At 36.8% G+C, this 15,398-nt stretch overlaps 1 protein-coding gene across 2 annotated transcripts in view; it reads left to right on the top strand.

Annotated features, from left to right (window-relative positions):
• Nucleotides 1-14,661: 14,661 nt before the first annotated feature.
• csmd1a (CUB and Sushi multiple domains 1a) overlaps nt 14,662-15,398 on the top strand; it is a 304,313-nt gene continuing 303,576 nt past the window's right edge. For both annotated transcript variants that reach the window (XM_060871844.1, XM_060871843.1), the window contains exon 1: nt 14,662-14,885. In XM_060871844.1, coding sequence (XP_060727827.1) covers nt 14,756-14,885 — 130 coding nt within the window. In that variant the 5' untranslated portion in view covers nt 14,662-14,755. The remainder of the gene's footprint in view (nt 14,886-15,398) is intronic.

Genomic DNA, 15,398 nt, shown 5'->3' with positions numbered 1-15,398 from the left:
GTTGGGCAGGCTTGAATTGAAATTGATTTGTCAAGAGCACCCAATTCTGCAGGGTTTTTTCCCCGCTGCAGTTTAATTAGAGCTAGAACATAGATAAGAGAATCTTCTATGCAAATTGTGAACGATTTTTGGACATTAATTTTGTATACCTGAAAACTGTTGAGGCTGATTTTTCTGTTTGGGTTTATGGTCTGATGAAGCAAACGATTTTGTCTAGTATTTTATGCATCACTTAAAAACACACGTGGTTGTGAGGCACAAAAAGAATGACAAAACAAGAAAATAAACTGAATAGAGAGTCAGTTTTTTGTTGTTTTTTTTATCAGAAGTATTGTGCTGAAAAGAATCATGCCATTTATTTATTCATTAATGTATTTATCCAAGGAACACTTGGTGCAAGCCTGGAGGAAGTGATGGGATGCCAGTCCATTGGAGCACACCATGCAAACTCACATTTACACTTTGTGGCTATTTAGTGCAGCCAATCCACCTGTGATGCTTTTGGACAGTAGGAGAGAGACATGAGGCTGTTCTGTAAAATTGACAGCATAATATTCTAATAATCTAATGAGTGTTCATGTCACTAAGTCAAGTCATTAGTTACACATCTACATACAATGACATTTTTGCTACTGTGGTAATTGCTACATACATGGCACAAAAAAAGCTATGTAGAACAGAAGACTGTTCCACATAGTGGCATAGTTCAATACTGTAACTATTAACACAATATTAGCAGGTTATACATAGTAAGATCGGTCCTTTCCATCAGACATAGCCTCTATCTCGTCACTTTCACAAGCTTGTCCATTTTACTTTTTGAAATTTTCTACAACTGAGAGTCATGGCACCTGAAATGTAGCTAGATGGTTAACATGGTTAATAATGGTTAATAATTGTTTTACCATGCAGAGATCATTGCTTGAAACATATTACCTAAGGTAGATTCATGGTATTGAAAGGGTGCATCTCTCAGTTCCCTAGGATGTGAATCAGCATATTGCGTACTTTAGTTGGGAACTGGTAAGGACTCACTACACATTGGGGGACAGGACATTTTCAGTTTGTATTCGGGTTGTAAAACATCAACAACAGGCTACTTCAACACACTTAACAGCTGCATAAATGAGTCCATATCAATCAAATGTGGTTGTTTATGGATAACTTTACTCACTTCCAGCCATAGCTCATCATAACCCCAAATATACAGTATAAAATATCTATAGTTATGTCACGTAAATGCTAGCTTAATTACACATCTGTTATGAAACTTCAGGCAGGGTCGTAGGATAGATAATGAATTGTTCTAGATCAGGGGTTGGCAACCCGTGGCTCCGGAGCCGCAAGTGGCTATTTCATCCCTCTGCTGCGGCTCCCTGTAGATTTGGAAAATAAATATTTAATTTAAATCTATTTTATTTTAGTTAGTTCGTTTTTAAAAAAATGTAATTCTAAGATTATTATGCTCTTGTAACATTAACAGGGCTCTCAAGTTTTGAAGACAGGCAAGTGTGACATCTCCAAAGCATGAAAATACCCTAGCTAATGAATATGCTTTTTTTCATTGGTTGTTGCATTAAATCTTACCCAGATAGTGCTATTTTCTGATTGGCTATTGTGTAGCCTCTTTTTTTTTTTTGATTGGCTGATAAGTGTCAGGCTCGACTAAGAGCTCCAGGGGAGACGCACTTGATTCCTGCCCGGTTCCATAGAGACATCGGTGCGGACAGATACATTTTGGGCGCTGTGGCATATTAAATATATGATAAATAGTCAAAGTTTTCTGTCACCGTCACTCTCAGTGCGTGATACTTGACAGCCCTGCATTAAAATAAACCGTGTTTAATTTTTTTGTCGCTCAAAATATGCGTCATAACTGCCGACTTGCGAAATCCGACAAACAGAAGCAGACGCATTTTTGGTTTTCTGCAGCCGGCAAGTTAAAATTTTGATGTCATGAATACGAAAAGTTAGACATTGAACATTTTTTGGAAAGTAACCTTCAACCCAGCGTCTTTTTTGTTAAGGTTAGTTTAAACGGTTTTTAAAATATCTTTGTTTGATTGCAGAAATAAAATTTTGTTTACTCTGTAGCAGTTCACTGATTTCATAAATGCAACACACTACAGTTTTTTCTATACTTTCCATAAAGATAAAAACCAATATATGCAGTGTTATCTTCATTTTAGTTGTCAAAATGGTTTTGTGGCTCCCTGTGTTTTTTTTTTTCTGTGGGAAACGAGTCCAAATGGCTCTTTGGGTGTTTAAGGTTGCCAACCCCTGTTCTAGATCACTGAAAACTTAAAAGCCATTGAACTCAAACCATATATCGAATATCAGAAAGTAAATAATTGCTAACGTATGTTATTTGAGAGATGCAACAATATGAAGCTGCTTTTATTTTCTTCAGTGGCACAATGTACTGTTTGATGCATAGAGGCAGTGATGGCTGAATGTTACATTCAAAATTAAGAGGTGCAAATCTATTCATTGACAGCTCAACAGTGAACCTAGTAGTGAAGTGTGCATTACATCAAAAGGTCTCACAGATGGCATAATGAGAACAATAAAACAATAATAAAAGATAAATAAATAGTGTTCGATTTGCAGTCAAATGAACAAAAATATTTAATGAATTTTTATGTGACTCTCGTTAATGTGTCCTTAGTCTATCCATGTTTAGTTTAACAAATAGATATATAGAAAAAATTATCATCAACCTTCTTTAATTTCTTTAAACCTGAAACTAAATTTCAATTTGCCTTCTGAAGCACTGCTCATTGCAAATTACAAATGTTGGCAAACACTGGTAAAACATATCTTGTTTGAGTGAAAATTAGCTGAATGTTTACAAAAATTCAGCTAATTTTCACTCAAACAAGATATGTTTTACCAGTGTTTGCCAACATTTGTAATTTAGAATTACAAATTCTAAAATATGTTTTGTATACATGTCTCCAATGGGACATTTTGTTTTCACCTCATTTTCTTCTTAAATGTGTAAATACACAAATTACATGTACAAGTACAAAGCAGGTGACATTTAACATCCTCTTCATTGTTTGGCTATTGATTGAAAGCCTGTGGGCTGCAAATGATGGATTATTGATGGTCAGTGCTTCCTAACACACAATTAACACCACAGTTAAACCAGTGAACATATGTGTAATACAACCTGACAATACTAAGAAGGGCAGAATAAAAATTCTGCTTCACTGTTGAAAGAGAAGTAGCTACTGAATGGACACAAACATGATGAGCTCAGATTTGGCAAACCAAGGTAAAGTATAGCCACTTTACACCAGAAAGACAAATGGAGATTAGAACTGATAAAATTAAACAACAACAGACTGCTAGAAAAACACACTGAACAATAGATAGCTGGTGTAGTCACAGTTTCTATCTACACTAAGTACTCTGAAGGGTATTATCCACTTTTTTATTAACCAAAATAACTTTCTGTAGTTATTTTGAAGGTTAAAAATATGATTAAAATATCTGATTTTTGTTTTAAGTTTTCAAAAACAAAAAACAGCAAAAAAAAAAAAAATCACACCCTTCAATTCTTGGTCCATTCTTAGAAAGACAGCTTTCTTAAAGGTTCAACTGGATCATTAAGGGTTCTTGCAAACAGGTTCTGTATGGAAACCTTCCTATAATGATTCTGTTGTCAGGTTCTACATAGAACCGTCCCATCTTAATGACATCTTAGACTTTGGCCATATTATTCAGTGAACCTTATTTCTGAACTTGGAGGCAGACAGATCTTATTTATTCATCCAAATTGTTTTCTTTAGATTCTTTATCAAAATCCTTTCAAAGTTCAAAATGTCAAGTTAACGGGGCAATAAAGGCAAAACTGGATGGCAAAAAAAGGTTGAAAACACAAAGTGAGAAAAAAGACGGAAAAAAATCTCCAAAATTGCAAATCGAAATGAAATAAAAATAAATTATTCTTTAAATACACTGAGTGATTAACAGGAAGCAGGTGCCTGCCATGGACTACAACTCCATCCAGAGGTGTAGACTATTTTTGTTTCACAAAGACACTGTGTAGTGTGTGTCTGTGTGAGGCCACCAGATAAGCTGACAACACACTGCCTGTCATAACGGTGCACTCCAGCAAGATTTTTTTTTTAAACCGTTCCACCCAGAAAAAGATGCTATGAAGCCAATAACATGTCAGACAGCCAACAGACAAATCTAACTGCATATGTATGTGCTGTTGCTCAGAATGCAATTTACATAAAACAAAAGAGATAAAAGACTGTCTCTTTACAATACCATACATGTATGCTTATTCTATGATAAAGGAATGTCCTTGAGGTCCTTGTATGTGAAGTCACCCTGACATTCACCAGATACACTGTAAGATCTAACCTTTTACGTTTATAAAGAGAACACGCTACAGTGTCCTTTACCTTTCAGATATCCACACAAAACCCAGCTATTCATGCTTAATGATGTGAAATAGCAGTCGTTCTGAATTAATCTGCAGTCCGTAAAAAGAAATGAACGGCACAGTAAATCAACGGCACATCACGAGCAGACACTGCTCTGCCACTAATAAGAAGACAAGCATGTTCCAGCTTCTCAGTTTGGAGTGTACATTAAATTCGGAAGCTTAAGATGTCAGTGATCTAATATTTACAAAAGGCTTTCGTGGTTAATTGCAAATTTCATGTGATTTCTCAGTGGACCTGAATGCAATAGCTCCCACCTGGCTAGAACTCAAGAAAGAAAACCTTGCAATATCATTTCTTATTATCCCTGGTGATCTCTTTTCTTGTTTTAGCATGCAAAAGAGCATCCTGTGGTGTTCTTGAAGAGGCATACTCGTCATTTGCAAAACAACTACAATATTTTTATTTTCTAGTAAAGCACACCATATGTGTAATAGTCCTGTCTCTATCTATAAACGTGTTTAGCCTAAACCAGAAGAAGAGTTGAGTTAAAATAAACAAGCAAATAAATAAATAAATAAATAAATAAATAAAATAAATATATATATATGAACCCTACCACAATGACCCTCCACAGCACTATGAGCTTGGTGTGCGAATTCTGGCTCTGACGATTTCTCAACCTCACTCGTTCATAATGTTTCTAAATTAAAGATATGTGCAAGACTATTTCTCTTCTTCTTCGTCCTCTTCCTCTCTCTCTCTGTCTCTCTCTCTTGCCATTATTGTTTTGTTAATAATCCATGGATCCCTTCCAAGCATTAGCAAATATAGCTTTTTTCTTCACTTGTTTGTTTGTTTGTTTATTTATTTATTTATTGATTGTTAATTTTATAAAGAATAAATGCCAATGTTATTTGTCAGCTTTAGGCTTTTTTGAACTAGTTAATTGTTTATTATTATTATTATTATTATTATTATTATTATTATTATTATTATTATTATATTTATGTACCTATACAATCTTGCCTTCAATAAGTACATCCACACACCAGGATGGTTTAGGATTTGCTTCATTTCCATCATTAGAAACTATTAGCTTCCATTCAGGGGCAACAAACTATAGTCACAAACACTGATTTGTTTAAAGGCTACCTTTGATGATCTTTAACTACATGAAACTGCACATCCTGGTTTAATAGTAGAGATGAGAATGCTTTTTATCATGCCATTAAACCATAGTGGGTGCAGCTAGAAGTTCCTTTTTGCAGTATATAAACAGAGTGTTGCGTTTGACTTGATCCAATGTCTCTTACTTGGTTGAATAAAGGGTGTTCCATATTTTAGAGGTTCTCGTTGGTTACAGTTAAGGTTATCACAGAGGAGGATCATGTCCAGTTCCATCCCTGTGCCTTTAAAATTTTCACTTCCAAAGGAGTCTCTATATGCTTGCTTTTGTGAATTGGTTGGAGGTGTTGCTAGCATTTATGATATGGTGTTTTGTATTACAAGAAAACTGTACCAAATTGAAGCTTTGTCTAACACTTGGTTCAAACTAATAGTGGCAAAAATCATTAACTAGTTGACGTCTTGACTTTAGAATTTCATAACCTCCTCTTTTTTTTTTTTTTTTTTTATAAATGTTTAGCTTTAGTCCATTTTGTATTCTAGACCCCTGCTAATATATTTACTTGAACACTACATCTAGTTAGGAATTTTAATGTGAATGATCCCTGAAGTGAGATTGTATCTGATTTGTTGGTTTAAGTTTGAACATTTTCAGCTCTAGATCCTCCCCATTTAAGTAACATCTGCTTACATATTTTACCACTGCAGCAGTGATTGATATATAACCACCTGACCTAAGTGAACTATGCAGTGTACCATGTAATAGCTTCTGGCTTGACCATCTCTACCCTGTGTAGTGTTACACCATTTTGGGGAGGGTGGGGATGTGATGGGTGGCACTCTCGGGTTGTTGTTATAGGAACAGTAAAAATTGAAAAACTGTCCTTTAGTGCAGTGTACATCCTCAAACAAATGTGTCTTCTGCCAATGTGTTTGAAGATTGGGGGGTTCTAGGCAGGACATTGTTATTGATGAATGTTATCTGTCAATAATGTGCACCAGGTCCTTGACTATTGGTGATTTCTCTAATTCCTCTAGGCCATAGCAGCAGTGATTTCTGAAGCTTATTAAAAAAAATGATGATGAGGGTTAAAATTCAGCAGCATGCTGACAGTAATTCATTTTGTTCTACTCCATCCATATCCTAATGACGATAATTCAGTAGGTGTCATGCATCCAAGTATGTCTAGTTAAGGTTAGCCCTACTGGGTGTTGTATCTTGACACTGTCCTCTTAAAACGATCACGTGTGTACTTGAATTTGTCCAAGTTGCTTTCTAATTTATCATCAGTAATTTGGGAGGCCTTAATAAACATAACATAATAAATTCAACACTAATCTAGCACTGTGTTTTTCAGTTAAAGCCACTGCAACAGAAACCACATTTTGCCTTATTTAATATTGTAGAGAAATTCAATTCTCTATTTTCTCTAATTTCACCCAATAGATTTGCTCTTTTTTTCATAAATAGTAAAAACAAGTACAGTGTATTCCAGTCAGGTCTCCAGAAGTGCCATATTGGGTAATTAGCACTGACCAAAATGAACAACCTGAGGAGTATGTAATTGATAATGTTTTGACAGCCACGACTTCAGAGCCTAACAAAACGTCCAATATAGTGTCAGAGGGTAAAAATCTTCTACTTTAGGTCACCTGCTCCTTTCTCTTTTACATCCACAAGGATATTTCTCTATTCACCCTGAAATTCATGCAGCACAAAGCACAAGTAAATTGGGTATAATTTATGAGAAACTATTACTATTATTAACTTTAGGTAACCTTATTTACAGATTGTTTTAATATCTCTGCTATGCACCAACATCTCTACTTACTTACAAACCAAAAGTGGAACTGATTTGGAACTTTTAAAGGAGAAATGGCAAAAATTATTTTGACATGCCACATTTTAACCTAATAGGCTACATTAATAGAACTGGAAGACCTAGCCCATTAAAAAAAAAAGTGTCTCTCTCCAGGAATTTTACTTGGGTATGTTAGATGTGAAATCAGTATGGTGGTTGGCCCTGCTCTGGTGATTAATTAATTAAATGTATTTTTTTTTTATAAAGCCAAAAATATCTGTAAAAAGATTCTTGTATCTCTCTATATTTTAGTTTTATAAAGTGATCCCCATTTGGCCAACTTCTCTGAATTGGATTATTAGCATATTCATAGAAAGTTTCACATGCACCAACCCAAGATAATGCTTAGAAAACCTCTGGATTGTGATACTGAACTTGTTGCTGACTGGTTGCTCTGCTGCTTCTTTAAGGAATACAATACCAGCACATTTTATCCCTATCAATTTCATGCTATTTCTCTGTTCCCCATTGGCTACATTGTCCTGTTTATGACATTAACAATTGTGCAATGTCAGTTGCGCTTTGGTGTTTGTGTTTGTCTACTTCTAAAGTAATGCAGCCTATAATGGGTACTTCAGTCAATTCAGAGGCCACTGTTACTCCAGATGATTATTCACAGCTCAGCCTAGTGAGTTTTACTTGTTGCCCCATAACTTTGTAATAGTGCTACAGAGAACATTATGAATGCTGGCTCAATAATTATTTATATCCAGAATGAAAAATGTAAAAACTTAAATTTCATGATATAGTAATTTGCATGAATGTATAACTAAGTAGTTTATAATTCTGCACTTGTGCTCCATCATGAACAAATGTCCTTGGATAATACTTCTGTATGGAATGCTTTTTGTGTTCAAAATGTACACTGCTATGATTTTCACCATCAACTCTATACCTATAAGAATTAAGCAAAAAGAAATGTAGGTCTGTCTCTGACTAAATGTAATGAAGTAAAAGCCACTGTAGGCCAGTAGACTATATTTCCAGATATTAAGGAAGAAATTTAGACCTTTTCCTCTGGACTGTGTGTTGATGACAAATTAAGAAGTATTAATAGTGCATATTCACAGCCATTTGATTAATTTATTTGTTATAGAGATGGTCAACAAGGACATGGATACCCACCCATGCATATTTAAATGAGTTCTATTGCTGCACTTGTCCTTGCATTTCATGCACAGCTAATTGTTCCTAACATGTTCCTAAGATCATGTTACAAAAATTAATGTTGTGCTGTTTTCCCAAAGACTTTGATTCATGCTTGTCCAACTCTGCAGGAGCTCTTACCACCATTAGAAATAAGCTTGCTACCTTGGTTTGATGTCAGTGATGGCTAGTAACTCACTTTAGCAATATAGACAAGACTTTTACAGCCTGACATTGTACTGCTTCCAGACCATTATCCTGCATAAGTAGATAAATATTGTGGTTAGCTTTATGTACAGCCGTGGCCAAAAGTTTTGAGAATGACAGAAATATTGTCTGTTGAGAAATATTAAGACTGTAGAAATCTGCTGCCTCAGTTTTTGTAATGACAATTTGCATATACTCCAGTATGTTATGAAGAGTGATCAGATGAATTGCAATTAAATGCACATTCTCTCTGGGTCTTTTTACACCTGGTCACTTCATGCGTTTTCTGTGATCCGATAGCTATCTGATTTGTTAAAACTGTTCCATTTACATTAGGCCACATAAATGAACCTAATGGCAAAGAAACATTTCTACTGCATTTCAGCCCAGCCACATGTCAGTGATTCTCTTGTTAACACAGGTGAGTGTTGATGAGGGCAATGCTGGAGATCACTCTGTCATGATAATTAAGTTCAAATAACTTAAGGATGGTGCTTAAAGTCATTGTTCTTCCTCTGTTAACCTGTAAGGAAACATGTGCAGTCAATATCCTTGCCTGTTCATAAGATTGCATCTAAATCAACCATCAAATCAAGGAGAGAGGTTACATTTTTGTAAAGAAGGCTTCAGGGCGCCCAAGAAAGTCCAGCAAGCACCAGTACCGTCTCCTACAGTTGATTCACCCCTGCAGGTCTGGGCACCACCAGTGCAGAGCTTGCTCAGAAATGGCAGCAGGCAGGTGTGAGTGCATTTGCATGCAAAGTGAGGCAAAGACTTTTGGAGAATGACCTGGTGTCAAAAAGGGCAGCAAAGAAGCCACTTCTCCCTAGGAAAAACATCAGGGACAGACTGGTTCTGCAAAAGGTACAGGGATTGGATTGCTGAGGATTAGGGTAAAGTCATTTTCTCTGATAAATCCCGTTTCCTATTGTTTGGGGCATCCAGAAAAAAGCTTGTCTGAAGAAGAAAAGGTTATTGCTACCATCAGCTGCGCGCCATACCTACAGTAAAGCATCCATTTGTGTGTAGGGTTTTGCCCAAGAACACAGCCATTAATAAAGAATGGTACAATAAGCTTGTCCGAAAGCAACTTCTCCGAACCTTCCAAAAACAGTTTGGTGACGAACAATGCCTTTTTCAACATGATGGAGCACCTTGCAATACGTGATAACTAAGTGCCTCTGGGAAAAAGACATAAAAATTTTGGGTCCGTTGTCAGGAAACTCCACAGACCTTAATTTCATTCAGAACTTGTGCTCAATCCTTAAGAGGTGGGTAGACAAACAAATACTCCCAAATTCTGACAAACTCCAAGCATTGATTATGCAAGAATGGGCTGCCATCATTTAGAATGTGGCCCAGAAGTTGATTGACAGCCAGCCAGGGCGAATTGCAGAGGTCTTGAAAAAGAAGGGTCGACACAGCAAATATTGACTCTTTGCATAAACTTAATGTAATGGTCAATAAATGCCTTTGACATTTATGAAATGCTTGTAATTATACTTCATTATACCATAGAAACGTATGAAAAAGATATAAAAACACTGAAGCAGCAGACCTTCTGAAAATTAATATTTGTCATACTCAAAACTTTTGGCCACAGTTATATGCCTCCTCCTCATAAGATGATCAGTAAATTCAGCAATGCATTTAGGAACATGTTTGTCACAGCATTAATGCCAAGAGTAGTTTATCAGTATTACCCCAAGAAAAGTCTCTACATGTGTGATACTAATTACCTTGCTATCTTTGCTAAAGATACAGATTGTCTTGTTAGCCTCTTCAGGAGATTTATTGTCTGTCTTAACACTTTCATTGCGTGGTAGGCTGCAAGGATGGTGTTGATATAATTCCATTGGTTGAGGTCAGAGCTCTGTGCCGGTCAGTCACGCTTTTCACTTCTTGTGTACATGGTCATTGTCATGCTGGGACATATTTGAGTGACCTGGTTGCAGTGAAAGGAAATTGTATTATTAAAGCATGCAATGACCTTCTATACAATTGTCTGCTTTCAAATATGTGGCAATAGGTTGGGGAAGGCCCACGTATGACTGTGATGGTTAGGTATACACAAACCTTTAGCCATACAGTGCAGCAAATCTGATCACAATGCTGCTGTTTTGGCTTTTACAAAAAAAAAAAAAAAAAAAACTACTTCCACTCTTTTCTTGCCCTCCAAGTTCAAAGCATCAAAGCCAGAACTGAACTTGACAGCAGAGCTTTGGTTCGACCATCCGTTGTGCCTGGCTGCTGTTTAAAACGGAGCATAGAGTATAACCCTGAGGTGAAGCAAAGAAATAGTACAAGTGAAATATAGCAACGGACCAGGGAAGGGCACTGAGTGATGATACAATTTGATTTTCCAGGGCATCACATTTTACTCCAGGCCCACTGGAAATCTCGCATCACCTCAGCAATATAACATTGTTGTATGACTAAAAAGTACACAATTTCATGAGACTCTCTGTTCTCTCCATAAATGTAAAGGATACTGAGTGCTGTGTCTGTTTTCAGCTTTCTACTACCTCTTTATGTGGCAGATGTTGTTGTGTTGATGTATGTCAGGATGATTTTTTTTTTTTCTTCTTCAAAACTCTTCAGAAACTCATGCAATCTCTTTTAGTGCTGCTGCAGTCTATTCAGCTCAGCCTCTACTCCTCATACCCTATAAAGAGCCAGCCCTATTCTGTTTATTTCAAAGCACTCTAAGTGACCAGTCAGGTTAATGCACTGTGGGAGATGGACAGACCTAGATGGACATGTTTACGTTCTTCGTCTTATAATTCAGACCATTCTTGAGAATGGGGTTTGATTGAGTACACAGAATCTTTGAAGTGTACGGCTTGTTGCGCACTCCTGTGTTCTGTATGGTCTGGCATTTATATCAGTAACAAATACTAAACAGTTACTAACAAAAATGAACTATTTGTGTAAGAACTAAAAGAAGGAGAACTCAGCAATCAAACATTTTTCATTCTTCATTAAAAACCAATCACAACACTGTCTCAAAAATCAAAAATGTCAATGATGACAGCTTAGTTGTGCATGCTGTTGGAGTGATGGTTGTGTCTAGAACCTAATTGCAAGGCGATATTTTTTGTAGATGGCTCAATGTTATGAGTCAATATTATAATTTCTGTTGTTGCAACTCCTGCTGTGCAGCGGTTTGCACACATGAGAATATTGCAGTAAGGAAATAAGTAGGTGCTGTGTGAAGCAGAAGCAAACTTATTTGTGACAAATATTATTAGAAGTCCACAAAAAGATAATGAATGCAGACACAGCGCATGTTGTTGAGGTACAGTAGGAGGTTGGGGTGTTTTTCAAGTCAGACAGGCACATCATCTAGGGGGTCTTTGGCCATTCTGGTGGATCATGGTGCAGCAAATTCAACAAATATTAACTGGTGAAGCTTGAGTTCATTGGATCATTGAAAGTCAAGCACATTTTAATCTCTGGCTGTGCAGTGTTGCTGAATGATTGTGTCTGTTTTTGGCTGTAATATGTCAGGAATTAAACTAGGTAAGAACCAATCGAACCTGGAAATAGAAAGAGGTAAGCCCGTATGTGGTACCACGTGCAATTTTTTAGATCCTCTGAGTAAAACCGTCTACATCATTTGGTTTAACATGAGCAACAGCAGCTTCACATATATGAAGGCTGTTTACAACACACTTGTGGATCGGTGTTCAGATGTTATATGCCTTCATATCTAACATATCTGTTAAAGGCTTTTCTTGCAGGGTTGTGTTTGTATTGTATTGTCTGCTTGTAATACTGCTATCACCGTTTTTATCATCCTGCATGCGATTGTGTCAAACAAATATGAAAGATGTATAACTAGTGCTGTTTTTTTTTTTATAGACAATTATGCATTATATTGACATTAAAACAATAATGTTGTAGTTCTCCATCTGTGAGTAACTGGATTGCTCGATTCTCTGGCTCCATAAAATAGTCTTATCCATTCACATCTAAACAGTGTTAACTTTTTTTATTCGAACCTATAACAGAATATCAAAATGTAGGTTTATTGTTGCCATTCAGGTATGGGCCAGATGTTCTTTTCAAATCTAAACTGCTAAACATAGTACTACCGTCTACAGAACAAACCCAAATGCAATAATACAGCTTTCAGAACAGAACAAACATCACTTATAAAATAATGGTTATTATTATTGTTATTAATATTATTGTTATTATTATTATTATTATTGTTGTTGTTGTTGTTGTTGTTTAGTATTTAAACATTTGTATAAAGTTGTTGGTGTGCAGAACATTCAGTAAGTATTAAGTTAATTTGCTTAATTTCCCTCAAAATGTCAAAGTACATTCAATATTAACAATATTAATGTTAGGTCCTTTTCCTTTAATCCATTAATTTTTTTTATAGACTCAGAAAATTAGTTTGGGACTTTTTTGCATAAAATGAGCTGCTTCTGAAAATCCATCTGGAATTACTTTAAAATTTAAAATTATTTTTAGGGCCCATACAGATTCCATTATTAGCACAGCGGCCATAAACATATAGTTAAGGATATACATAAGGAGGCACTCTTGGATCTACATATTCTTCTTTATGTGATAGGATTTTCAGCAGATGGCAGCAAAGTCCCATTTTACTGTCTTGTGTTGTCCACCAAGAAAAAGGATATGTGCAGACTCCTTCAGATAAACATATCTTTTAACCATACCACCCCCATTATGTTGGTGAGGAAGAATTTATACACCATTTATACTCAGACGGGTGCGTGAACAGGAAAACAAGAAAATCTGTCTTTCTTTTACAGGATGTACATGCTACATTAGAGATGTTGCTTAAGGAGGCTTGTTTAGAAAAAATGTTTCCTGTTTGCTGCTTGAATTTGGTCAATTTGATGAATTCTGGGGTACAAGGATGACTTTTGGCACACCAGTCAGGCCCACTAGGCTTCCTTGACCCAGACAATATTCATTCTCATTGTCCTTTTCTTTCCCTTCTATCCTTGCCACATAACTGTGTATCCTCAAGAGTACAACTTTTGTGCCTTTTAAAATATGCGTCAGACATACCTTTTAAAAAAGTGACAATTAACTTTCGATATATTTCTAAAAAAAAAAAGATTAAAAGTTGAAACGTGTGTATGCTTGGCTCAGAGGACTCAATGTCAAGTACACTGTAAGACGGGCTTGATATTTGACACACACCGCACTTCAGCCTCCAGTCTGGGACTGTTTTACCTGTAAAACCACACATCCATGCATCCTCCATCAATACAGATTTGTATTAACAAACAATTCAGCTGTTAAATATTAGGCTTATTGTTTAATAAAATGCTGTAATGTTGGAGCCCTGATGCTTTTTATGTTTGAGGTCTTGTGCATTAAAACGCACCTCTCTCTCTCTCTCTCTCTCTCTATCTCCCTATATATATATATATATATATATATATATATATATATATATATATATATATATATATATATATATATATATATATATAATTTGTTTTATTTTTTTGACCTGCTGTGGTCATACTCGCAGTCAGAGTGTCACGATCAGAGTGCGCATCTTTAATTCTCCAGTCCGGTCTCTTTAGTCTTGGCAGAGTTTACTGCGCTGATTTTAGGGTAGCTAAGAAATTGTGCTTTTAGGATCACCTTCGGGTACTTATTGTGCTGCTGCTGTTCCAGTCAATATCAGATCCCAGAGGCCATTTGTAATTCTTAGCTCTTGTTAAACTCCGTAGATGAGCAGTGCCGTGTGTCTTCTTCCCCTGCACAGTGTTGTGTGATGGGTCAGTCCAGCATCCATGCGCAGCGCCTCTCTCTCTCTCTCTCTCTCTCTCTCTCTCTCTCTCTCTCTCTCTCTCTCTCTCTGCGTCTCTCTCCAGCTCATTCCGTGTGTTCCGTTCGGACTGAGTGATCCTCGCTATGCTCGCGTCCTTCTCTCTGCGCACTACACGGGCGCTTTTCTCCCGATGCTGATATGACCGCTAAAGCGGCGCCTCGTCTTCCCGCCCGAGCTGGATGTCTATACGCGGCTTTAATCGGCGTCAAGAACTCGGCATTAAGGCGGAATTAACGGCGGACGCCACCGCCATGGGCAAATTCGAGCACGTCTGGCTCGTTTTCGCAGGTCTCATCACCGCCGCCAGCGGTAAGTCCTAAACTGGGATTGATTTGGTTTTGATTTATTCAGAATTTATTGTATCTCTTTATTTTTGGATTCGGTGTTTTTGCGCAAGCTGTTGGAGATTTGACTTTTAAGAACACCTGATTGTCAGATGCGCCTGTGCCCTTTTTCTTACATTTTGGACCCACTTCCCAAACTTGCATTCTAATTGCCTGTGCTTGGAAGTAGTAGAGGGACATTGCAGAGGAATATTTTATACAAATGATTTCCACTTAGCAGGATAATACGTCGAAATGCAGGCTGACGCGCAAAAATTCTTTAACTTCAATTAGAATGCCAGACTCACGAAGTGTTATTTAGAGGACATGACATGACGCCGAAACGAGCTTACGTGGAAATCTGATTGAAAACGAAAAACGAAGGGGGGAAATCTGTTCTTTAGGCTAAAGATTGCCCAAAAATACGACGTGTGCGTGAGAGGGAGCGAGCGAGTGCGCACGGGAGAGAGAGAGAGTGTGCGTGCGTGCGGGCGCAAAA

The sequence above is a fragment of the Tachysurus vachellii genome, chromosome 6, assembly GCF_030014155.1.
Source record: "Tachysurus vachellii isolate PV-2020 chromosome 6, HZAU_Pvac_v1, whole genome shotgun sequence".
Taxonomy (NCBI): domain Eukaryota; kingdom Metazoa; phylum Chordata; class Actinopteri; order Siluriformes; family Bagridae; genus Tachysurus; species Tachysurus vachellii.
The sequence above is the reverse complement of the archived record's forward strand: the minus strand, read 5'-3'. Positions and strand labels throughout refer to the sequence as shown.